A 26895-nucleotide genomic window follows, 5' to 3' on the forward strand; every position below is an offset into this window, starting at 1 on the left:
CCATATATTTGCATCATTTATTTTCCCATCCTGATTTTCTGTCTTGATGCTCCTTTTTTCTTCCTTCCTTGCATGACTTCTCACTGTCAGCTATCCCACACACTATGAGGCAATGCAGCCGAACAAGGTCAACGCTAAAAAGGAAAAGCCTCCCACAAAGACATCTCTTGGGCGGGGGTCAGATCTTTATACAATAAATGCCCTACTGTAGAGAGTGATTTTATTTTCCACCACAACTTGGCAAAAATCCGAAATACCAAGGTTTTACCCCTATACTTCTGCGTCCAGATCGAAACAACACAATCAGGATAATTAGTTTTTTCAAAAGATAATCTAATCACAAAATGTTTCCAATAGCCAACCAAACACATAGGAGAGAGCTTAGGTTTAAGTTCACATGAAAGAACATGCATTAACCTGGCTGTTCTCTAACTTCTCCTAAGAGTGTTTGCTATTGTTGCTTTACTTAGCATCAGGGGGGATTCCAGCCAGGGAATCTGATGGTATTTCTAGATTTTCCAGTATTTAGCTCACGGTCCCCACGATCAGTTCTCCTCTGTGTGTGGCCCAAGTACTTAGACATACTACAATTTCTTCTTTCCCCAGGACAACTAAGAAACATTGCCAGTTTCATGAGGAGCCAGGGCTTCAGGAAGAGTGGTACCACATGGCCCCTGGAAATGAAACCTGAAAGAGGACAAATAAGCAGTTAGAAAAATGAACGTACTACCTCGGCGAGTCCCACGTGTCTCAGTTACATCCAAAGCAAAATCCAAATGCTCACTGATACAGTATTATGAGCTTTGTTCCCACAGTTTTCATCTAGTTTCTGACAACTCTAGATGTAGATATTTCACTACGGGTTGGTTCTGGTGGTTGAGGGAATTTAGGAAAGCAATTGCCTAGAATTTAGGTGCCATAAACAAGAATTTTATTTAAGGGGGAGGGGAGCCATAATTGTAAAATTCATTTTGTGACTGTATGGCCAACCTTGTAACTGGAGCTGTTAAGTTTTCCAAAATCTATATATTACATTAGAACAGCATTCTCATGCGCTGAGGACACAAGAAAAATAATCTCATGCACCAAACATACCATGAACATTTTAGCTGAGTGAACAGGAACTCTTAAGCCATCTGTTTTTTTTTTTTTTTTCCAAGACTTTATTTATTTATTCATGAGAGACACAGAGGCAGAAACATAGGCAGAGAGAGAAGCAGGCTTCCTGTAGGGAGCATAACGCGAGACTGGATCCCAGGACCCTGGGATTATAACCTGAGCTGAAGGCAGACACTCAACCACTGAGCCACCCAGGTATCCCCCATCTGTTGGGCTTTATGAATGACTTACAGTCAGAAAGTAGAAAAGACCAAAGGGGACGGAAAAAAAAGAAAAATTAGTAATTGTTGCTTCCTTCAAGGAAAAACACAACAGGGACCAAAAAAAAAAAAAAAAAAAAAAAAAAAAAAAAAAAAGCCCAACTCTGAATGCAGGATTCAAAGGATACTATGAAAGCAGGATTTTTCTAGTGATTTCAATATTCATATTGTAGATTCTTGACACAACACAGATGATGAACACCTAAGACCTCAAATACTCTTCTCTCTGGATAAAGTGCCACTAATGGACATCCCCAACTAACCAACTCTTCTGCCATCTATGGTACGTTCAACACTGGCTACCAGAAAACTAGTGTCCTGCACAGTGAGAGCCCCTTGGGGACTTCTCCAAAATTATAGCCAGTCACAGAGAACTTTTAGGGAATTCCCAAAGGTCAGCTTTCCTCCCTAAGAAAGTGACTTCTGAGTGTTCCTTTCCATGTGCATCCTTCTTCCACTTTACAAGAGCAAGCCATACCCCTCCCCCATATCTTACAATGATGCCTTAAAGCAGAATGTGAAAATGTACGGGGAGTCAGATCAAGGGACGTTTGAAACGTTGGTGTAAACCTCAGCAAATAAACAGGTTCGAGAGAGTGGGTGACAGTGCATCTGTAGGCAAGTAGGGCAACTTCATTCTTGCTTTTAACAAAACAGAGTGGGTCTGGTCTGATAAGACTGTCCATGAACAGATCACTAAATGTGATACAAAACTACTCTGTGTGTTTTAGCATATACCTTGAAAAGAGACCCAAAACCTGGGTGGCAATGCCATAATAAAATTCCTTTCCTGCCCGGGGAATTGTGTGGCTCACATTCTCAGTACCAATGTCTATAAAAAGTAAAAGCTAAGAATTATCATTGATGTTGGGAAGATGAAATTTAGCTTGGCCAGTAATAATCTAGCCTGCCCTCCCTTGGACCAGGTAGACTAGGAGACACAGATAGAGCCAACTGCAAATAGGAAACAGTATTTCTTTCCCTAGGATGAGCTCTGAAGTATCATAACAACCCCATCTTTTGAGTGACTACTGCTTTTTTACTCACGGAGAAATTTTCTCTAAAATCATAAAGTATCAGAAACTGCTTTTAGAAATTACAGCAGTGAAAGATAAATGTGCTTGGAGAACCTACGTCACACTTTGCCACCGAGCAGCAACCTTGATTTCTAACCCTGGGGCAGAGCTTCACACAGGCGTGTCTGGGCACAGTGTTGCACATCCACCTTCGATGTGCGGTCTCCAGGGAAACAAGACCCTGCACCACCAGCCAGACTGCACTGGACTCCCACACAGTACTGCTTGCTGTTCAGTCTCCCAAAAATGGCTTCATTTAAATTTCACCTAAATTCCACCTTCCCTCCAAATCCTATAAGAGCACCTTTTCCTACATTTGGGGACACACACCATGTTCCTCTGGGATGCAGCTTCCCTCATTTACAGAGAGCTAGGGTAGACCTGATCTGTGACTGCAGGTGGATTGGGCTAGAACCACGTGAACTCTGTCTCCTTCCAACACTCATCCAGGGACACACAAAGTAATCTGAAAAATTCACGGCCTGTGCATCTATTAAGAGATGCATTTGCAATACAATTGCACTTTTATGAAATTATTAACCAGAATTTACCATTCACTTGTCGTCAACAGCCATACCACAAATTACTATTAGTGACAGTTCAATCTGGAGGAATTCTTTTAATAAAACATTTTTAAAATTTTAAGGAAATTGAAAAGAACTGACTCATACCATATTTTGCTACAGAAATATAATAGGGTAGTCAGCAAAACATTCTTAAGCATAAAAATAAATTACACAAATATAAATTTGTTATGAAAGTAGAATGGAAATACATGTTCAAGGAGGAAAAAACATGAAGGCTGTTAAAAAAGGTTTGTGTATTGGGACACCTGGGTAGCTCAGCGGTTGCGTGTCTGCCTTTGGCTCAGGGCATGATCCCAGGATCCAGAATTCGGGATCGAGTCCCACATTGGGTTCCCTGCAGGGAGCCTCCTCCCTCTGCCTATGTCTCTGCCTCTCTCTCTCTTTGCCTCTCATGAATAAATAAATAAACCTTTTTTTTTAAAAAAGAGTTTGTGTATGTATTTTGTAAATACATGATGGTGGGTATCGAGTAGTTGTGACATTCACAATGGATTTATTTAAAACCATAATGGTGGTTTTATTATAAAATGTCAATATTTTATTTCCAGGACACTTGGAATCACATCTTTCTCAACCATTTCTATATAAAATTTTAGAGGTGAAATTTAAAAATGTGAAAGAGGTACATGAACAAAAGTTCTTGAGGACTTCTGTTCTCAAAAGACTGTATAGCACACAGCACCCCGCTCCCCAACAGCAGGTGACTCAGGACCACTGGGTTTACTCTGGAATATGTTCATGTCACTGCTATTGGTTAATGTAATTATCTAATTTAAATAAGAATTATGCAACAGGGCATCCCGGGTGGCTCAGTGGTTTAGCGCCGCCTCCACCCCAGGGCCTGATCCTGGAGACCTGGGACTGAGTCCCACGTCGGGCTCCCTGCATGGAGCCTGCTTCTCCCTCTGCTTGTGTCTCTGCCTCTCTCTCTCTCTCTCTCTCTCTGTGTGTGTCTCATGAATAAATAAAATCTTTTAAAAAATTATGCAACAAACTCCAAAAAAATACAGTTGTTATAAGAGGCTTACTCCTAAGAACATCTGATGTATGCTTTGGAAAGGCATGGCAGGTTACTAAAAATAATTCTATTTAATTAGTGTAGGTGGGAAAGACTAGGGGGAAGGATACTTCATAAATTTCTTTTCATAACTTCTTGTTGCACTTTAAAAGAGAAAGAAAAAAAAAAAAAAAGGCAGAAAAGTATCCAAACCACAGTTTGTAATCCAGTAATTCCCCAGAACTCCCAGATGATACACCTGGGCCACTGGTCAAATATACCAACAGTCCTCCTCGAGCCCTGAAATAACTGATCAGAAAGTCTAGACTAGTACCTTGGAATCTGATTTTCTTTCCTTTTTTTTTTTTTTTTTGGTTGTCTGTCTTTTGTCCTTTACAAAATAAGGGCTGAGGTGATTTTTATCTTCAGAGACATGTGGGAACACCAGAAGAATCAGGAGCATGATTTATGCACAACAGGCAACCTGCATAATCTGGCAGGTCCCTACTCACAGAAAAGGCCTTCAGCTGGATCAAACAAAGCAAAGCAAAATAAATGAATGCAGTTTTGTTAGAAGTGAAAATATTTTTAAATAAATAAAATATTCTTACATATCTTTAAGTGGATTTTGTTAAGGCATGTGTCCTTACACCTACCCTTTGACAGTCCAGCCAGGTAGGGCCCTGGACTTCCTATAACTGGTCAACCATAAATTAAAAGTAAACTCCTGACCCTCTTGCTGAGCAAACACATAATTAAATCAATCTATAAAACAATTTTCTAGCTGAAAACCCCTTATAAACTCCACTGGCTGTCGCCTTCTTTGGGGGCACTTCTTCCCCCTGCAGAAACATGGTACTTCCTGACCACACTGACTGGCCTCTCTCCCTCCCTCCTGCTACACCATCCACACTGACCTCCAGTGTTTGCTTCGGCAGCACATATACACACTGACCTCCAGTGCTGTCCCTTGCACCTTCCAGGTGTGCTGTGGCTTGGGGGGAGTGGGGAGTGGGAAGGGCTCTACTCCAGACAGTCCTGTGTCTGGAAGGATTTTTTTTAAGATTTTATTTATTTATTCATGAGGACACAGAGAGAGGCAGAGACATAGGAAGAAAGAGAGTCAGGCTCCCTGTGGGGAGCCCAATGCAGGACTTGATCCCAGGACCCAGGGATCACAACCTGAGCTGAAGGCAGATGCTCAACCACTGAGCTACTCAGGTGTTCCAAAAACTCTGTGTCTGGAAAGCTCTTAGCCAGACAATCTCCTTAGCTAACTAACTCCTTTACGTCCTTCAAGCCCACTCAGACATCTTCTCAGTGGGACTTACCCTAATGACCTAAGTGAATCCTGCAATCTCTCTTGCTCACCTCCAACTCTACTTTTGCCTTTTGCTACAGCCTGCTACCCAACTTCTCACCTGCTACAGAATTTGCACATTTATTATGCTTATTTTTGATTGCCTCTGCCACTAGAATGTCATCATAGTAGATTTTTTGGTTTCCTGATACAGCCTATCCTGAGCACCTAGAACAGAGAGTCTCGCACAGAGTACATACTTAGTAGGTATCCGTGGATTTCCACTGAATTCTAAAGTTTAGAAAAATTCAAAGGTGAACATGGTGGTTACTGGAGGCCCCAGAATGCTTGGAAGGTACCATCTCTTGGGCGAGCACAAATCCTATTTCTGCCTCAGCAAATGCACAGACCCTCATGTGCCAAGGACCCGGGGGTTGAATAACAAAGTCTTGAAGCCAGGTATGCCTGGGTGGCTCAGTGGCCGAGCATCTGCCTTTGGCTGCTCAGGTCATGATCTCTGGGGTCCTGGGATCGAGTCCTACATCAGGCTCCCCATAAGGGAGCCTCTCCCTCTGCCTATGTCTCTGCCTCTGTCTCTCATGAATAAATAAATAAAATCTTAAAAAAATAAAATAAAATAAAACCCTGAAGCCAAATCTAGAGTAGGATCTACTCTAACTATAATGGCTTGTCAGAAATCATCTGACACACAACCATCAGGCATGGCAAAAATGACAAAAACAAAACTGGAACTAATTAACACCTTGAAAATATTAATAATACATTTTAATGGGAGGCAAATTCTGTGACTCTGTCTCTAAATTAGAATTGGGGCAAGGAGTCTAAACAACTTGAACAAGGTCTAAGCAGTCCCGTGAGATCCAAGTTTGAAGTGTAGGCAGCATCCCTACTCCCTGTTTAAGTAATAAAGAAAATCAGGTTAAAAAAAAAGTGTTATTCCACCAGTTGTCATTTCTCTCATTAACCTAGAAGAGGTGTTGGGAAATTTTTTTTCTGTAAAGAGCCAGAGAACATCTTTTAGGCTTTGCAGGCTGACACTGTGGCAATGTCTCAGTTCTGTTGTTGTAGGGCCAAAGTAGCCGTGGACAATACCTAAACACATGGCCATGGCCGAGTTCCAATAAAACTTTATTTACAAATACACTGTGAGTGAAGTCGGTCTACAAGAAGCAGTTTGCTGAGCCCTGACCTAGTGTAAAATTCAACCAAAATCTATTGCACGTGACATGTAAGAGAAAATCCTGCCTTTATTAAACTGTGCATTAGAAAACTCCATCACTCTAGGCCTGGCTCCCTGTTTGAAAAGTTGAGAAGGGTAAGAAAATCACCTACATCTCTTCTCGGTGCCAGCCTGATGACTTCTGCATAAAAGCATGATCGTTCACGGGACAGTTACACTGGTAAGAAAAATTTGATCAAAGTTTCTTTTTTTTAAAGATTTTATTTATTTATTCACGAGAGATGCAGAGAGAGAGAGAGAGGCAGAGGGAGAAGCAGGCTCCATGCAGGGAGCCTGAGGTGGGACTCGATCCCAGGACCCCAGGATCGCGACCCGAGCCAAAGGCTGACACTCAACCACTGAGCCACCCAGGCGCCCCTAAGAGGGCCAACTTGTGAAATGATACTATAGGCCACAATTCTCTTCCTAACTTGCAGGAGAACTATGTTCCTCTCACAGGAAGACACACACAACGGATGCCCAGTACCTGCTGGGTTGTCCCAGGCATAAGGGGTAGAGGCCAGCTCTGGGCTGTGGAAGCAGTCTCCTTTTCTTCTTTTTCCTCACCTGCATTTTGTTACTTCCCTACCATGATGATTTGTCTTCATTTTTCATACTTAGTAGAGGTGAGCTGGAGAGCATATGACTAAAAATCAACCACATTAGAAGGGACTGGGGATGTACCTCACGTCCTTCTTCAGAAAGTTGATTCCTTCCTCCTCTTGGAGGATTCTGATGCTCTTTCAAACAGATGAGGGGCCAGTGTTGTCTGGCTCTGATGTTCCTTTTCAGGATGCATGCTAGCCCTGGTGCTAAACATGCACGCCACAGTGCATATTAGAGGCCTCTCATCTATTTTTCAGGGGATAAGTTAGAAGGGAAGTTAATTTTTAATAGGACAGCTTTATTGAGATATAATTCACACATAATCGGGGACCCCTGGGTGGCTCAGCAGTTAAGCGCCTGCCTTCAGTCCAGGGCATGATCCTGGAGTCCCGGGATCGAGTCCTACATCAGGCTCCATGCTGCATGGAGCCTGCTTCTCCCTCTGCCTGTGCCTCTGACTCTCTCTTTCTCTCTCTCTGTCTCGTCATGAATAAATAAATAAATCTTAAAAAAAAAATCACACATAACCTGTTTAAAATGTATAATTTAATGGTTTTTTTCTTAGTATATTCACAAAATTGTACAACCATCACCACAATCAACTTTAAAACATTTTCATCACCCCAAAAAGAAACCTCTCCCTACTAACAGACACTTCCCAGGGGCACCTGGGTGGCTCAGTGGTTGAGCATCTGCCTTCTGCTCAGGTTGTGATCCTAGGGTCTTGGAATTGAGTCCCACATCAGCCTCCCCACAGGGAGCCTGCTTCTCCCTCTGCCTATGTCTCTGCCTTTCTCTGTGTCTCTCATGAATAAATAAATAAAATCTTAAAACAAAACCAGACGCTTCTCATTCTTCCTTACCCAAACCCTAGACAACCACACATCTATTTGGAGTCTCTGTTGATTTCTGGATTTCTCAAATAAATGGAATCACAGGATTTCTGGTCTTGTGTGTCTGGCTTCTTTCACTTAGTATAATGTTTTCAAGAGTTATTCATGTTGTAGCATGGATCAGTACATCATTCTTTTTTACGGCTGAGTAATATTCCATTGTATATATGAAATTTCATATATTCACTAATCAAATGAAGGACATTTAGATTGTTCCTGCTTTTTGATTATTATGATGCTGCTATGAACATTCACATTTTTGTGCAAACACATGTTCTCATTTCTCTTGGCTATATACCAACGAGAATTGCTGGGTCATATGTTAAATCTGCATTTAACCTTTTGAGGAACTGCCCGGCTGTTTTCTAACGCAGCTGCACCATTGTACATTTCCACCAGCAACAGATGAGGGGTTGAGTTTCTTCACCAATACTTGTTTTGTTTTGTTTTAATCATAGCCATCCTAGTGACTGTTAAGTGGAATCTCATGGTGGTTTTAATTTACATTTCCCTAATTTAATAATATTCAGCATATTTTTTTAAGATTTTATTTATTTATTCATAGAGACACACAGAGAGTGAGAGAGAGAGGCAGAGACACAGGGAGAGGGAGAAGCAGGCTCCATGCAGGCGGCCCAACATTCGACTTGATCCTGACTCCCCAGGATCACAGCCTGGGCCACAGGCGATGCTAAACCGATGCACCACCAGGGCTGCCCCAGCATATTTTCAATATGTTTATTGACCATGTGTATATGATTAGAAAAATGTCTGTTCAAATATTTGGCCCATTTCTAAATTGGACAATTTGTCTTTTTATTATTGAAATGTGAGAGTTCTTTATAGATTCTGAATGCAAGTCCCATACAAATATTAGACTTGCAAATATTTCTTTTTTTTTAAGATTTTATTTATTCATTCGTGAGAGACACAGAGAGAGAGAGAGGCAGAGACACAGGCAGAGGGAGAAGCAGGCTCCATGCAAGAAGCCCAATGCTGGACTCGATCCCAGAACCTCCTGATCATGCCCCAGGCCTAAGGCAGATGCTCAACCGCTGAGCCACCCTGGGGTCCCTAGACATGCAAATATTTCCTCACATTTCATGAGTTTTTTCACTTTATTGATGGGGCCTATTGAAGTAAAGAGGTTTCTAGTGTTGATGGAAATTTACCCCCTTATCTTATGTTTTTTGTGCTTTTGATGTCATGTCATAGAGGCTTTTACTAACTAAAGGCCACAAAAACTTACTTTTAAGTATTTTATACTTTTAGCTTTTATAGTTAGGTCTATCGTTCATTTGGGTTAATTTTTATATGTGGTATGAAGAAGGAGTCTCATTTCATTCTTTTGCAGGTGACAATTCAGCCATTCCAGAACCATTTGTTAAAAAGGCTACTCTTGGGGAACCTGGGTGGCTCAGGTGGTTAAGTGTTGGCCTTTGGCTCAGGTCATGATCTCAGGGTCCTGGGATGGAGTCCCGCATCAGGCTCCCTGCTCGATGGGGAGCCTGCTTCTCCCTCTCCTCATCCCCTGTTCATGTTTTCTCTCACTCTCTCTCTCAAATAAATAAAATCTTAAAAAAAAAAAAAAAAAAGGCTACTCTTTCCCTTAATTGTCTTCACACCCTTTCCAAAAATCAGGTGGCCATAGATTGAGGGTTTATTTCTGAACTCTCAATTCAGCCCCACTAATGTAGATGTCTATCCTCATGTCAGCACCATGTTGTCTTAATAAACTAACTTCCTAATAACTTTTGAAACTGCAAAGTGTGAGTTCTTCAACTTCATCATTCTCTCTGTTTTGGCTATTTTGGCTCCCATGCATCCATATGACTTTTAGGATCACCTTGCCAATTTTAGCAAAGAGGCCAGCTGCAATTTTGATAGAGACCAGCTATACCTGTAACTCAACTTGGGGAGTGCTGCCATCTTAACAATAGTGTCTGGTCCAAGGACATGAAGGTCCTTCGACAGACTTAGATCTTTTCATTTCTTTTACTGTATAGTTTTCAAAGAATCGGTTTTACATAGAAGGCAATTTTTTAAGAGAATGTCTTCCTACTTCCTACCACTTACACACAAATGAAGAAGTGGACTGAGGACACAAACATACTGACTAAAACAGACGGAGGAGATCAGATTCAGTCAGCCCAGCTGCAGAGGATCATCAAGTATATTTACACACAGTCTATGGAATATTTTTTTTTTTTTTTATCCCACTGAGGACTCAGAATGCTGGTCCTCATCCCGGCTCCACATCAGAATCATTGAGGAAGTTTATTGAAATCAAAATGCCCAGGCTACACATGAGACCAGTTACATCAGAATCTCATGGCTGGTACCCAGTCATACTTTTTAAATATGTAGTTGACATGACAACCACTGGCTAATGTAATGATAACAAGTTTTAGTGAAGTTTTATATTTTATTTATTCATATTTCTTTAGGAGTTATTTATGTTCTACCTTATTCTAGAAAGGAATGGAGCCAACTGATAAAAAAATATAGAAATTAAAATAAAGGGAAGACAAAACAGCCAGGGCAAAGGGGCTTTGGGTGACTCAGTGATTAAGCATCTGCCTTTGGCTCAGGTTGTGATCCCGGGGTCCTGGGATCAAGTCCTGCATAGGGCTCCCCACAGGGAGCCTGCTTCTCCCTCTGCCTGTGTCTCTGCCACTCTGTGTCTCTCATGAATAGATAAATAAAATCTTTAAAATGACAACAACAGCAGCAAAACAGCGTGAAAAAAAGAAAGCAAAATGAAGCTGAGCATAAAACAATTCAGAATGACTAAAAACGCATTGTCTGATGGTCTCCACTTTCCACGCAAATATGGGTGATAGGATCAGCACCACGACATGGCCCCAAGTCTAATATTAAGGATATTCAGGAGATATTTGGCCACTGCCCAGGGAGAACAGTGGGTGACAGAGGTCTGCACGGGCATCTCCCTGACTAAGTGCTGGGTATTCAACTCACCTACACCTAAATGCCATTACCAGCTCTCACTGAAAAATGCAAATGAAAGTCAAGGCTACGGAATCAAAGAACTTTCAAAATGTTCATCAAAGAAGTTTCAAAATATGAACAACAAAAGCCCTAAGGCAATTTCCCTGGGAAAAGACATAGCTGCCTTGGTCTACAGTTAACGATACTTTGTTCTTCCATCAAAGCAACTATAGACCAAATTAGAAAACATAAACTCTGTGTCTTTTTTTTTTTTTTTTTTTTTAATGAGAACAGTGGGTAAGGTCTGTTCAGATGACACCTCTCAATCTGCTTAGTACCTTCCATCTCCCACCTTGGTAATCCCTGTACCTGAATCTGTTGGTGGCTGGGGTGGTTTCCATGTTGAATTCGGCCACTGGCACTCCCCGGGCAGACACCTGGGGTGCAAACATGGCAGCAGGATAAACCACAGAGGAAGTTCCCACCTACAAAGCAAAGGAATGGAAACGGATGAATGACCACACTTTGGGCAGAAGAAACATTCTCAGAAAACCTTACATAAGCTCAGGCAGGTTTGTGGGTCTGGATGTGAGGGAAACTAAGCTACATGGGATCACTGGGAAGCTTCCAAGGGAGAGATGGGAAGTTAGGAGATATCCTTTTGGTTGATCACTAGAAAAGATTGTGCTAGAAAAAATGTAGCACAAATGGAGAGAAATGGCAGATCACTGACTCAGTTTCGTTTCTGCTCTAGGAGGTGATGCCAATAATCTATGCCCCCCTTTTTTTAACATTAGAAATTAAAAAAAAAAAAAACGTATGTGTCATTCATAATCCTACTACCCCAAGATAACAACTGTTCACATTTTGATACATATTCTTTCAGGTTCTTCCCTACAAATATGTATTTACAAATGTGCTTTTCAAGAAAGGAAAGACCAGGGATCCCTGGGTGGCACAGCGGTTTGGCGCCTGCCTTTGGCCCAGGGCGCGATCCTGGAGACCCGGGATCGAATCCCACGTCGGGCTCCCGGTGCATGGAGCCTGCTTCTCCCTCTGCCTCTGCCTCTGCCTCTCTCTCTCTCTCTCTGTGTGACTATCATTAAAAAAAAAAAAAAAAAAAAAAAAAGGAAAGACCAGAACACACTGTACAAACCAGCTTTTCTCATTTGACCCTCAGTCATGAGCACTGATGCTACACTGGAATGCACTCAATAAATACTGGCTGGATGAATACACACCCAAGAGAATGTGCTTCTGTTTTTAAAGACATGTTAAGGAAATTCTCAAATATGCATACCCGTCGTCCAATTAATTCCACTTTTAGGAAAATATGTCCTAAGGAAAGGATCTGAAGAGCATACTAAGAAGTTATGTCTAAGAATATTCACCACAGCATTATTTAAGATATGAAAATGTGAAATGGCCTAAGTGTCCAAAAAGAGAGGATTGGTTAAGTATCTCATTTTATATCCAGGAAATAGAACGCCATGCAGCCAATTAAAAGATGATGCAGATCTGTGGATGTACTAATGTGAAATATGCTAAGTGAATTGCTACGCGAATAAAGTTGTTTCAAAACAGAACATACCATCTGAGCCCATTTTTGAATTTTAAACAATATGTATACATCTGCATGAGAAAAGATCTAGACCAAGGGTGGGCAAATGTGTTTCTGTAAAGGACCAGATAGGAATTTTTTAAGGCTTTGTAAGCCACAGTCTCCATCACAAATAGTCAACTCTGCCATTAGAGCGTGAAAGCAGCCATAGACAACCCACAGAAGAATGGACATGGCTGTGTTCCAATAACACTTTATTTACAAAAACAAGTGGCAGCCCAGATCTGGCCCACAGGCCACAATTTCTCACTTCTGATCTAGGAAAAAAATACACTAAAATGCTAACAGTGGCTTTTTCTGGATGGTAGAGCTATTGGTGATTTCTAATTTCCTCTTTATAATTTTGTACTTTTTGTATTTTCTCAAATTTAATAATGAGCATGTAGTACTTTCATGCAATAACATACTGTTTTCTTTTTTTCTTTCTTTTTTGGATGGGGAGAGGGGCTTTGTGAAGCCCAAGATATGGTCCTACACAGTTTCATGTTTAAGATTAATACATATTCATTTAGTTCATTTTTCTGTAGGGTACCACAAAATCTCTCCACACACAAATCAGAAGGGAGAAGGAAGGAAAGGGAACGAGGCAGGGGAGGGTGGACAGGGCAGGAGAGGGAGGGAGGGAAAGAGGGAGGGAAAATACAACAAACTCCATCCCAGTTCCAGTGTTCCAGAAAATCTCAAGGATCGGGGAAAGGAGAGACCTACCACTAGACATAAGTCACAGAGGGTCAGCTCTTTGTCAACCTCCTCCAGAATGGCAGGATCCAGGTTTTCTCCAAACCACACGACGTGAGGTCTCAGCAGGCCCCCACACCCTGCCTCTTCACACCTGTAAGAACAGTATTCTTCACCCAACCCTGACACCTGCCCTGCCAGGTCTGCCCAGGTGGGTCACGGGAAGGCTAGGGGCTACCCCAAATCCAGTCTGTCCAGATAGGTGGCTCTGAACCTTCTTATCCTGTATTCCTCCCCTTTCAGACCATGTGAGCTTATCCTGAATATAAAGTACTCATTTTAGGGGTGCCTGGGTGGTTAGTTAAGCATCTGCCTTTGGCTCAGGTCATGATCCCAGGGTCCTGGGTTCCCCACGAGGAGCCTGCTTCTCCCTCTGCCTATGTCTCTGCCTTTTTCTCTGTATCTCTCATGAATAAATAAATGAAATCTCAAAAAAAAAAAAAAAAGAAAAGAAAGAAAAGAAAAGAAAAGAAAAGAAAAGAAAAGAAAAGAAAAGAAAAAAGAAAAAGGACAGACAACAGATCCAAATTGGAGTCACTTGTGCTAAGCCCCACGCCAGCAAACCAAGACTTCATACCTAACCTGGCTGCAACTTCAGGCTCTCTGGGGAATATGACCTTTAACCAGTCAATGTGGAATGACCTGGTCAGCACTACTGGGGTAATTTGCCTGAAACACCCCCTTGGGCGCCTTAAAGGAAGGTGACTTTGCCTGAAACAATTCCCTCTTTGCTTAAAAAACCTCCTTTCCCTGCCTCCTCCAGCCTATAAGTCTTCCATTGTGTGGCTCCTTGGGGCTCCTTTCTGTCTGTTTTCTGTCAGCTGCCTGACGCATGAATCTCAGATAAAGCCAAAGGGATCTCCAACATTGACTCAGTTGGATTTTGAGTTTTAACAGAGGCTCCTCTTTCCCAGCTACTTTACAGCACACATTGTGTGGCTGCCTGGGAGGAACCAGGCTCAGACCTGCCTCTAACACCCCAACCACATGCTAGTCTCATCAATGGCCTCCTTTCCTGTTTCCTCAGAGGCACCTTTTTCTTGCCCTGACCACAGCCACATTCTTCAGTGTCAATTACTAAAAACCTCTCATCTTTCACTCCCTACTACCTCTAGGTCCTCTTACATACTGCTTCTAAAATAATCCTCCAAACATCATTTTCATCACAACAACCTCCTACTAAAGAACTGACCAGGATTCCTTACTGTTTTAGATCAAACTTTAGAATTTGTTACTGAAAATCCTTACTAAGAATCATAAAAAGGGTTCTGTGATTAAATAAACTGGTGAAATATTAACATATTATAACCACTTTTTAAAGAGGAACTGTGGGGCACCTGGATGGCTCAGTCGGTTAAATGTCTGCCTTTGGCTCCAGTCATGATCCCAGGGTCCTCGGATGGAGTCCCACATTGGGTTCCCTGCTCCATAAGGAGCCTGCTTCTCCCTTTGTCTCTGTCTTACCCCCACTTCTCACAAATAAATATAATCTTTAAAAAAAAATAAAAGAAACAGTGTATTTCAGCATATTAAATGCTCTGAGAAGTCCTGCAGTAAAGCAAACATACTTTGACTTTGTTTAATATGTGATTTCTATATTTACTTTAGCACATAACATGTGTTTTTTTCATGTAATGCCCATCAATATCGCATGGATCTAGTGCTCTATGAAATATTTTAGGAAACACTGTGGTAACATATGGTTTTGAAAAACTGACATAAAAATAATCTTTCTGGGACACCTGGGTGGCTCAGCGGTTGGGTGTCTGCCTTCGGCTCAGGGCGTGATCCTGGTTCGGGGACAGAGTCCCACATTGGGCTCCTTGCGGGGAGCCTGCTTCTCCCTCTGCCTGTGTCTCTGCCTGAGGAGAGGCAGAGGAGAGGCAGAGGAGAGGGAGAGGAGAGGCAGAGGAGAGGGAGAGGAGAGGGAGAGGAGAGGCAGAGGAGAGGGAGAGGAGAGGGAGAGGAGAGGGAGAGAAGAGGGAGAGGAGAGGAATCTCTGGAAATCTGGAAAACCAAACACTGATCAAAGCTTTTGTACCCACCGGGGAAGTTTTTCCACTGGGATTCTGGCATCTTGAGCTTCAGGGTCTGGAGCACTGAAGTAAGTAACAGGAGAACAAGAAACAATGTCTTTGGTATAATCAAAGAACAAAGAGATAACACAACCCAAGAAGTCTGCATATTTGCCTGGCAGCATATAGTACAAAACCCATAATTAATGCATGCTGACTTACAAGGGACTAGAAGGACAGATGCCAAACAATTAACTACTGGTGATTATATCTCAAGAGAGGGAACTTGTATGTGGAGAGGGGATGGAGCAGCCGGTATGTTAAAGGGGAGTTTCATGATATGCACTGTATACGTCATCATAACTTGAATCTTCTGCTACAATACTGTACTGATATATTACTTGTGTAATTTATACTGATTTAAAATGGCCAAGTAAGGAGCGCCTGGGTGGCTCAGTCGGTTGAGCATCTGCCTTCAGCTCAGGTCATATCTCAGGGTCCTGGGATCAAGCCCCGTGTCAGGGTCCCTGCTCAGTGGGGAGTCTGCTTCTCCCTCTCCCTCTGCCCCTCTCTCTGCTATTCCCCTCTGCTTGTGCTGTCAAATAAATAAATAAATAAATAAATAAATAAATAAATAAATAAATAAATAAATAAATAAATAAATCTTTTTAAAAAAATAAAATGGCCAAGTAAAAACTTTCTCAATATTCCAAGTCTACTCTTATTTTCTTCCCTAATTATAATAATAGTACTTGTTCATCATAGAATTGTTAGGAAGTTCTAGAAAGATGTAAAGAAGAAATCAAAAAAAAAAAAAAAAAAAGAAGAAATCAAAATTTCCCATAATCCCACCACTCTTAATAATCACTGCTAATAATATTTGGTTGTATTTTCCTCTGGTCTTTTACCTATATATAGACATGCCAACATGAAGGGGGTGTGTGTGTGTGTGTGTGTGTGTTGGAATCATATTATAGTATTAGATAAGAATTAGATCCTGTGGTTTTCACTTAGCACTGTAAATTTTGAGCAAGACATTTCTTTCATCACATGGCTGCACTGTATCTAGTCTTATTTCTCACAAATATCCATGGGACTCCTAGGCTAATGTTTAATTTCCTTACATTCATGCTCAACTTAAAAGAGGAAATAATACACACTCATTCTGTAGGGCAGTATAATTACCCTTTTCCTGATAAAGCTGGACAAATTGGACTCTTGTAATTCTCAGCCACAATTCCACAAGAGGTACATCGCGTTTTAAATAAGCTCCCTGAAAAACACAAATTAAACAAGACCAGAACTGAGTATAATCAAGAGCAATTGTCTCCATGTCTAAATGGGTACAAAATAATCTAGTTTTTATATGTTCATTTTAACAAATGGGCTTGCTCTGGGTATGAAGGGAAATACAAAGGCATATAGCAGTCCTGAAGAAGCTAAGAGCATCTGCCTCCTGGACTCAAAGGGCAGGAGGAGAAGTGAGGTTTTACTCAGAGTGAACAAAGCCTGGGGAATAAGAGTGGGACTCAAGGACAGAAAGGACAGTCTGCTAAGGATATCATCTCCACGTCAGGACTTCTCAGTTTTATGAGACAATATACTTATTTTGTCAGTTTTACTACAGCCATTTCCCCCACGTAAGCATCTCTGAAATTCCAGGTGTCCTACGACTGTCACCAGGCCAGATGCAGGACATGAGGGGGCTGTTGTAGCCTGCGATCACACACCTGCTGAAGGGTAACGATGACGGGTGAGATGTGCAGCGGTTTGGGTGTTATTCTTGGTGGCCTGATGGAACGAAGGCGAGCCCTGGCCATTTACGCCAACGAACCATTGAAGGACCATTTGAGGAGGAAAATGAGTCCTAGTTATTGTCTGTAACTCTTCCACTGACGCCTCTGGGTAAGATCTAGAAAGGCTCGGTATCAGACTTTGGATGTGTGTCAGCAGCTTGGAAGGGAACCCAAAGACAAGGAGATGAAGCCTTTTACGGAATGCTGCATCACCAATCCCCTCGATGGCATGCACAGAAGACAGTCACTGACGCCTCGGAGTCATTTGCAAGTGATACAAACAAGCTGGGTCACTTTATTTCACTCACATTTTGTGTTTTATATGCAAAAGCGCAATATAGGTGCTAAAAATCTGTGTCTAGGTAAGTTTTAACAAACCATTCCTGTAAGTACAAAATAACAATTCTAAAGGATAATAAAATATCATGGTTTTGGCAGACTATTTTCTTCATAAGGTTCACATTAAAAATGTGATGAATCGGGGGATCCCTGGGTGGCTCAGCGGTTTGGCGCCTGCCTTTGGCCCAGGGCGCGATCCTGAAGTCCCGGGATCGAGTCCCGCGTCGGCCTCCCGGCATGGAGCCTGCTTCTCCCTCCTCCTGTATCTCTGCCTCTCTCTCTCTCTCTCTCTCTATGTCTATCATAAATAAATAAATAAATAAATAAATAAATAAATAAATAAATAAATCTTTTTTTTTTTTTTAAAGTGATGAATCGAGGCACCTGGGTGGCTCAGTGATTGAGTGTTTGCCTTCGGCTTGGGTCATGATCCTGGGGTCCTGGGATCAAGTCCTGCATCAGACTCCCTGCAGGGAGCCTGCTTCTCCCTCTGCCTATGTCTCTGCCCCTCTCTCCATCTCTCATGAATAAATAAATAAAATCTTTAAAAAAAAAAAATGTGATGGATCTTGAGGTGCCTGGGTGGCTCAGTCAGTCAAGCATCCAACTCTGATCTCAGCTCAGGTCTTGATCTCGGGGTTGTGAGTTCAAGCCCCACGCTGGGTATGATGCACCCTAAAATTGGTGGCATCTTTAGCTTGATGAAAGGAAGGGTTTTCTTTTGTTTTCACCTAAATTGGAAGAGAGTTCTAATTATCTGCAACCCCCAAGTCCCAACTAAGATGCACATATTATCTTACTTAATCCTTTTTTAAAAAATATTTATTTATTCACGAGAGACACAGAGAAAGAGGCAGAGGGAGAAGCAGGTTTCATGCAAGGAGCCCGTTGTGGGACTCGATTGCGGGAATCCGGGATCACACCGTGAGCCAAAGGCAGATGCTCAACCATTAAGCCACCAAGGCATCCCTATCTTATTTAATCCTTAAAACTGTAAGATAGGTGTTAACATCTGCATTTTATGCATTTATACATGGCAAGTGACACCACTTACATTCTGACACTGCAAAGAAATGAGAAGAACCACATGGACAGACCCAGTCGAAGAAGGTGTCAATAAGGCACTCAGTCAGCAGGTGGCCGACTACTGCTGGGACACGAAAGTGAGACCGGCCCCAAGTGAACCCTGCTCAACTGCCATTATCTCAGGCCAAAATGTGCAACTTCACTGCATACCTAGAGACTAGCAACATTCCCCACTGGGTCACTGCTTCTGGAAATTCCACAGTTAAGAAATGCATTCCTTGGGATGCAAGTTTTGTAGACCCTTAAATACAAACACCCTGGGGAAGAAATCTCGCATGCCCATTTATGCTCATGCTCTTGTGAGAATGGACTGATTAGACTTTTGGTAAGACCCAAAGGGAGGGTTAAAGAGGACATGAGGGAGAAGCAGGGTGTCACCAATGCAGAGAAGGGAAGCCAGCGGGATGTAAGACAAACTACACAGGCATCACAGACTCAGTGGGCTTGCTGCAGGGCAGGTCCCAGATCTGGCAGCTTCCTCCAGGCTTGCAGGTGGAGCGGCTGCACAGCCCCCAAGCTGCGGAAAGTAAACGGCCACCCCCAGGAATGCCAGGCTCTTCCCGGGTGGTTCATGTTCAAGCCATAGCTGTTCGATAGCCTGAGCCTCTTCTCTCCCCTCAGCTCAGCTGGGCACTTGCACCTCTGCCCTGTAATGTGCACACCAGATACCTCATGTCGCCGTCTCGTCAAATGCCGATTCTGGGGGCACCTGGGGGGCTCAGTCGGTTAAGCGTCTGCCTTCAGGGCAGCCCAGATGGCTCAGCGGCTTAGTGCCGCCTTCAGCCCAGGGCCTGATCCTGGAGCCCCAGGATTGAGTCCCACGTCGGGCTCCCTGCATGGAGCCTGCTTCTCCCTCTGCCTGTGTCTCTGCCACTCTCTCTCTCTCTCTCTCTCTCTCTCTGTGTCTCTCATGAATAAATAAATAAAATCTTAAAAAAAAAAAAAATGTCTGCCTTCAGTTCCGGTCATGAGCCCAGGGTCCTAGGATCAAGTCCCCCATCGGGCTCCCTGCTCAGTGGGGAGTCTGATTCTCCCTCTCCCTTTGCCTGTTGCTCCCCCTGCTTGTGCTCTCAGTCAAATAAATAAATAAAATCTCAACAATGCAGATTCTGATACAGTGGGTCCAGGTGGGAAACAGCAGGACGTGTGTTTTGTTGTCTGGTCCTGCCCCCCACATGAGGGCCCCTCACCATGGATTTCCAGAAGGTTCTTGGTGCCAGCCCTGCGATGCAGCTCATCGATGTTTTGAGTGATGACCATGACCCGTCGGCCCTGCTCGCGCAGCCGGGCCTCACATTCAGCAATGGCAAGGTGCCCGGGGTTTGGCTCCTTGCTGAGCATGACCTCCCGCCGATAATGGTAGAACTCCCACACCAGGGAAGGGTTTCGTGCAAAAGCCTGAGGGGTGGCCAGGTCCTGGGGGTGAGAGAAGAGGCAGGAGTCAGAGAGGGCGGGACACACAGGCGCTCCGAACCATGGCAGCGGGCAGCGCTGGGAGGGGGCAGGCTGCAGCACACCTACCACAGGCCCACGGACGTCCCCACTCGGGACAGGGCTCCGGGCACCAGGCTGAGCCCCAATCTTGGACTAACAGGGGACCCTGGAGAAATCGGTTTTAATTTCTCCACTTAATAGGCAGGGATATCGCAAACTGTCCCATTTACCAGTCAAGAACCTTATGGACACGAAGCAAAGTAATGCCAGAGAGGGATTTAGGTTGAATCTGTTTTTTCATGGAGCCCTAAAATACTGAAAGTCAATTTCATTTATCTAGGGGAAAAAAGTATGATGCAAAATGCCCACCTGAGGTGTAACGGTCACAGTTGAGTTTTTTATGATTATAGCTACACAGATACACACAACTACACATATAAAAGAGCATACGTGTTAACAGAATATTTAAAAATATATTTTTAAAGGATGATTCCTCTTCTGGGAGAGAAAATCCTCCATTGTAGTGAAAGGTAGGAGAGTAGCTGTCATCTGGAACTGCAAGCCGATGGGGAGAGGGCCACAGGGGAAGCTCTGGCAAGAACTGAAGCATTCCCTATCTGGACTGTGGCGGTGCTGGTATTATACGTTTTCTTTGACTATAAAGGTCACCCTTCTACCTAGCAGTAGTGTCAGCCTTCATCTGGGGAATGAAGGGGGAGCAAACGTCTATGCTGCAGATTATCCACATCCACCCTGGACTGGCTTCCTGCCCTCCACTCAGAACACAAGTGGCCTGACACGGTTTACGGGTGGCACATGAACTAGTGTACGTGTGTCCTTGGAACACAGCTGGAGTCAAACACATTCTGTTGACTTCTTTGCTTCCCCACAAAATCTGAGCTGCTTTGACACTACTCACCACTTCTCTCCTCTAGGAGAGACCCTGAGGCCCTCTAGGCCCACACCCACTGCTTCTCTAATTCAGGGACTACTCTGTGTGGCTCCTCTGTCTTGTGGGACCCTAAGAACCCTATACTCGGTCAGCCCTGGTGGCTCAGTGGTTTAGCGCTGCCTTCAGCCCAGGGCCTGATCCTGGAGACCCAGGATCGAATCCCGCGTCGGGCTCCCTGCTCCATGCTCCTGCTCCCACTGCCTGTGTCTCTGCCTCTCTATCTCTGTGTCTCTCATGAATAAATAAATAAAATCTTAAAAAAAAAAAAAAAAACCCTCTGCTCTTCTTCCTCCCCTCCTTCACCTTTAAGGCAACAATCCTCACATCTACATCCGTAGGCTCATCTAAGGACAGCAGAAAGGTGACAAATCCCAAACATTTGCCAGCCCGAGGCATTTAGTAGGGAAGGAAAGGTAGGTTCATCAACACTTCACTTAACAAGAACCTACCTACTAAATCTGGAATTCATGACTGAAGTAACTATTTATGATGACCTTCATTCAACCAACAAAGGTCTACTAAGCACTTACATGTGCCAGAGTTCTGGAGCTGGGGACAGAGCAATGAACTGACAAAATCTACATTTCCAAACTAGGGATTTCCTAGGCCAGGGGAGGGGAGGAGGCTCGGTGCCTAAGGGTCTAATGGTACACTGTAACCAGGATGGTGGGTGTTGGCTCACTTGTTAAAACTCATTGATTGAATATACACTTCAAATCGGTGAGTTTTATTACATGTACAGTTAACCCTTGAACAACGTGGGGGTTAAGAGCACCAACCTCTGTGCAGTCAAAAATCTTGCATAACTTCTAACTTCCCCAAAACTTAACTATATTAATAGCTTCTACTGTCGACTGGAAGCCTTACCGATAACATCAACAGTTAAGTAACACATATTTTGTATGTTATATGTATTATATAATGTATTCTTACAATAAAGTACACTAGAAAAAAAGAAAATGTTAAGAAAATTGTAAGGAAGAGAAAATACATTTACAGTGCTGTCCTGTACGGATCAATACCGAAAATATGTTGTCTGTTTACACCAGAAATCATCTGTCAGGGCCTACATCAATATTCTTATATACGATACAAAAGACTATAGATGTTATACATATGACTAACAGTAGACATCAAAAAATAAAAGATAGGGGCACTAGGGTGGCTCAGTGGTTGAGTGTCCGTCTTTGGCTCAGGTCGTGATCCCAGGGTCCCGGGATAGAGTCCTGCATCAGACTCCCTGCATGGAGCCTACTTCTCCCTCTGCCTGTGTCTCTGCCTCTCTCTCTGTGTGTGTGTGTGTGTGCGCGCGTCTCTCATGAATGAATAAATAAATAAAATCTTAAAAAAAAAAAAAAGAATTTATTGTTTTGGGCTTGACGGCTTTCACAGCTTCTTCTCTAATGATGCCATCTCTACTAGCATAATCCTTCCAGACTTTCATGATGTTGTATCAGGGTACCCTTCCACAGTGTTGACAATCCTTTCCATAGAGCACTGTGTTTCATGAGCCTTAAAGGTCCTTATAACCCCTTGACCTACAGGCTGAATTAGAGATATTGTGTTTGGGAACAAGTAGACCAGTCTGACGCCTTCAGTGTTGAACTCATGGGCTTCTGGGTGGCCAGGGGCATTGTCCAATATCAAAGGAACATTAAAAGGCAGTCTCTTATTAGCAAGGTACTTCATTAATGGGGCCCATCCAGAAACAGGATTCTTGTTGTCCAGGCCTCCTTCTTCTACAACCAAGACTGGCACCTGCTATTTATCTTTTCCCTTGAAAACTTGGGGAGTTATCAGCTTTATAGATAAGGGCTGTCCTGATCAGAAACCTGACTGCAGGGCAGCCTGGGTGGCTCAGTGGTTTAGCGCTGCCTTCAGCTCAAGGCATTATCCTGAAGACCTGGGATGAGTCCCACCTCGGGCTCCCTACATAGAACCTGCTTCTCCCTCTGCCTGTGTCTCTGCCTCTCTCTGTCTCTCATGAATAAATAAATAAAATCTTTCAAAAATAAAAATAAAAAAGAAAGAAACCTGACTGCATTTGTATGAAACTGTAGAATTAGCCTATCCCTTCCTGTCTTAAATCTTGGCATCACTTCTCTTTCTTACTAATAAACATCCTTCGTAGCATATTTTTCCCCCAGAACAGGGCACTCTGTCTATATTAAAAACCTGTGTAGGCAGACATATTCTCTCCTCAAAGATCTTCTTAATGGGGTCTGGGAACTTGTCTGCTGCCTCTTGGCTGGCAGAAGCTACTTCTCCTGTTAGCTTGGCTTTTTTTTTTTTTTTTTTTAAGCCAAACCTCTTTTTAAGATTATCAAACCAAATTCTGCTGGCTCTGAATTTTCCAGCTTTAGATCCTTTACCTTTTTTTTGCTTTAAGTTATCATATAATGACTTTGCTTTTTCTCAAATCACCATGGAGTCTAAAGGTATACCTCTCTTAAAGCCAATCCTGAACCGCATAGAAGCCGCATTTTCAATATGAGATAAAAATATATTTCACAGGACGCCTGAGTGGCTCAGCAGTGGAGCATCTGCCTTCGGCTCAGGGTGTGATCCTGGGATCCAGGATCGAGTCTCACATGAGGCCCCTTGTAGGGAGCCTGCTTCTCCCTCTGCCTGTGTCTCTCTCTGTCTCTCATGAATAAACAAATAAAACATTTACAAATAAAAAATATATATATGTATTTCACAAAAAAGTGCAAGATTTTTGCACCTGCTGGTGTAGCTATGGCGATGGCCTCATGAATTTCCTTTTTTTTTTTTTTTTTTTCCAATGGATCTTCCTGAAATAATTGGTGGGCAACCACAGTGGCAGACCTCAATCTATAGGTCATATCAAGCAATTCAACTTTTTTAAAAAATGTCATGTCATGACTTTCCTCAGCTTTTTGGGAGCATTTTCTACATCACTAGTGGCACTTTGCATGGGTCCCATGGTAGGATTCAGGGTTGATCATATTGCACTAAGCATGATGAAAAATATACGGGAACCCCAAGAGATCACTCTTTTTAAAATTTTTCCTATTTAAATTCAATTGGCCAACATATAGTATAACACCCAGTGCTCATCACACCACATTCCTTCCTGAATGCCCACCACCCAGTTATCCTCTCCCCCCACCCCAACTCTTCTTCTGCAACTTTTTATTTTTCAGAGTTAGGAGTTTCTCATGGTTTTCTTCCTCTCTAATTTTTCCCCACTCAGTTTTTCCCCTTTCCTTATAGTCCCTATCCCTATTTCTTATATCCGCATAGGAGTGAAACCGTATGGGATCCCTGGGTGGCGCAGCGGTTTAGCGCCTGCCTTTGGCCCAGGGCGCGATCCTGGAGACCCGGGATCGAATCCCATATCAGGCTCCCGGTGCATAGAGCCTGCTTCTCCCTCTGCCTGTGTCTCTGCCTCTCTCTCTCTCTGTGACTATCATAAGTAAATAAATAAAAATTAAAAAAAAATTAAAAAGGAGTGAAACCGTATGATCATTGTCCTTCTTCGACTGACTTCTAGCACTCAACATAATACCCTACAGTTCCATCCATGTCGATGTAAATATAGGTATTCATCCTCTCTGACGGCTGAGTAATATTCCATAGTATATCTATACCACATCTTCTTTATCCATTCATCTGTCCAAGGACATCTCAGCACTTTCCACAGTCTGGCTATTGTGGACATTTCTTCTATGAACATTGGGGTACAGGTGTCCTGTCATTTCACTACATCTGTATCTTTGGGGTAAATACCCAGGAGTACAATTACTGGGTGGGAAGGTAGCTCTATTTTTAACTTCTCCAGGAACCTTCATACTGTTTTCCAGAGTGGCAGCACCAGCCTGCATTCCTACCAGCATTGTCCACATCCTGGCCAACATTTGTTGTTTCCTGTCTTGTTAATTTTAGCCATTCTCACTGGTGCAAAGTGGTATTCCAAGAGATTACTCTTTTTTGTTGGTTTTTTTTTTGTTTTTGTCTGTTTGTTTGTTTGTTTGTTTGTTTTTGAGATTACTCTTTACTGCAACATGAAATTTACTGGAGGGACAAACTGCTCACATAGAGATGACTAGTGTCACACCAAATCTTAAACAGATACTTGCAATACTTGAGCTCACCGCAACAGCAACAGGAGGAGGTAGCTACAAAACTATTACAGAAGTACGGTAGGCACTATAGTCAGGTTTAAGTGAGATTTAATACTGCATCATTACATTTGTTTACATTTCTCTAGACTAAGAATGGCACCATATGTGGTCTGCATTTGTGTACGTAAGTTTTAATAAATTTTAAATTTTTATAATAAATTTGTATGGTAGTAAATGATAAAAACAGACTAGTATCTACATATATTTCATGCATTTATGAATTTATGACATACCTTTTTCTTACATTTTTAAATATCTCTAGGTTATGCTGCTCATCTGTGAGTTTTTTCAAACTGTTGCAAATCTAAAAAAATTTTATAATATATATAGAAAAAAAAAATCCATGTGTCAGTGGACCCACGCAATTCAAACCTGGGTTGTTCAAGGGTCAACTATTTATTATACCTGAATACAAATGTAAATCTTAATTTATTTTATTTTTACCTTAATACAAATTGAATTTTTAAAAAGTTCATGCCCATAGAGCTTTCATTCTAATAGCCTTCATATAAAGTTTTACACATGAAGCTCTAAGCCTTCAACAGTGCAACTGTGGCTTTAGATATGAAAATTTCAAGGGTACCTGGGTGGCTCAGGTGGTCAAGCATCTGCCTTGGGCTCAGCTCATGATCTAAGGGTCCTGGGATTGAGCCCCACCATGGGGCTCCCTGCTCAGCGGAGCATCTGTTTCTCTCTCTCCCTCTGTCTACCCCCCACCGCCACTCATGCACTCTCTCTCTCTCTCAAATAAATAAATAAAATCTTTTAAAAATACATGAAAAGTCACAGGAACTTTAAAAATGTGTAGTATTTAGGGATCCCTGGGTGGTGCAGCGGTTTGGCGCCTGCCTTTGGCCCAGGGCGCGATCCTGGAGACCCGGGATCGAATCCCATGTCGGGCTCCTGGTGCATGGAGCCTGCTTCTCTCTCTGCCTGTGTCTCTGCCTCTCTCTCTCTCTGTCTGTGACTTAAATAAATAAATAATAAATAAAATATTTTTAAAAAAATGTGTAGTATTTAATTTCAAAATCTGTAGAAGAGTGATGAACTATGCTAACCAAGATTTCTCTGACTCTAATTACCAGAAGAAATCCAAATTGTTATAAGAATATGGGATGCCTGGATGGCTCAGTGGTTGAGCATCTGCCTTCAGCTCAGGGCGTGATCCCAGGGTCCTGGGATCAAGTCCCACATCGGGCTACCCCCAGGGAGGCTGCTCCTCCCTCTGCCTGTGCCTCTGCCTCTCTCTCTCTCTCATGAATAAAACCTTTAAAAAAATTAAAAAAATAAATTGTTATGGGAATAAATACAATCTATACAGATCTAGAAAGCAAGGAAAGCGGCTATTTTGCTTATGTCTGAGACCTTAATCCTTCATCACACACACTATGTTTCGATGCCACAATAAGCAAGACAAGAATCACAGTTAATTTTGGAACTTTGCCCCCTGGGTTAGGCATCAGGCTTTGAGTCAAACTCTGCCACGGTTTCATTCAGAGGAAACCCTTGGAATTCTGGAAACGCCCCTCACCTGAGCTTGCCATTTTCTCCAGTAGCCCCCAGCTCCTCTGAAAGTTGGGACTCCGCTCTCAGCACTAACGCCAGCCCCTGAAATGATGACTATGTGCTTCGCTTTTGCAAAAAGCTTCCGAAAATCAGCCATATCTGAAGAAAGAACAAAATCTTTATAAATCCAGTGTACCATGTGGACATTTATATCCTGTATTGATTGTTCCTAT

The 26895-nt window shown here is 42.7% G+C and overlaps 1 protein-coding gene across 3 annotated transcripts in view; it reads right to left on the minus strand.

Annotated features, from left to right (window-relative positions):
- Positions 1-203: 203 nt before the first annotated feature.
- SIRT5 (sirtuin 5) overlaps positions 204-26895 on the minus strand; it is a 37746-nt gene continuing 11054 nt past the window's right edge. For 2 of the 3 annotated variants that reach the window (XM_077886424.1, XM_077886425.1), the window contains 6 exons: positions 26688-26821; positions 19813-20038; positions 16587-16674; positions 15432-15485; positions 11397-11512; positions 204-687 (listed from right to left, as the gene is read on the minus strand). In XM_077886424.1, coding sequence (XP_077742550.1) covers positions 473-687; positions 11397-11512; positions 15432-15485; positions 16587-16674; positions 19813-20038; positions 26688-26821 — 833 coding nt within the window. In that variant the 3' untranslated portion in view covers positions 204-472. Of the gene's footprint in view, positions 688-11396; positions 11513-13356; positions 13481-15431; positions 15486-16586; positions 16675-19812; positions 20039-26687; positions 26822-26895 lie in introns of all 3 variants that reach the window. The other variant, XM_077886426.1, reaches the window with a different exon arrangement.

This window comes from Canis aureus, chromosome 37 (assembly GCF_053574225.1).
Source record: "Canis aureus isolate CA01 chromosome 37, VMU_Caureus_v.1.0, whole genome shotgun sequence".
In the NCBI taxonomy this organism is placed as follows: domain Eukaryota; kingdom Metazoa; phylum Chordata; class Mammalia; order Carnivora; family Canidae; genus Canis; species Canis aureus.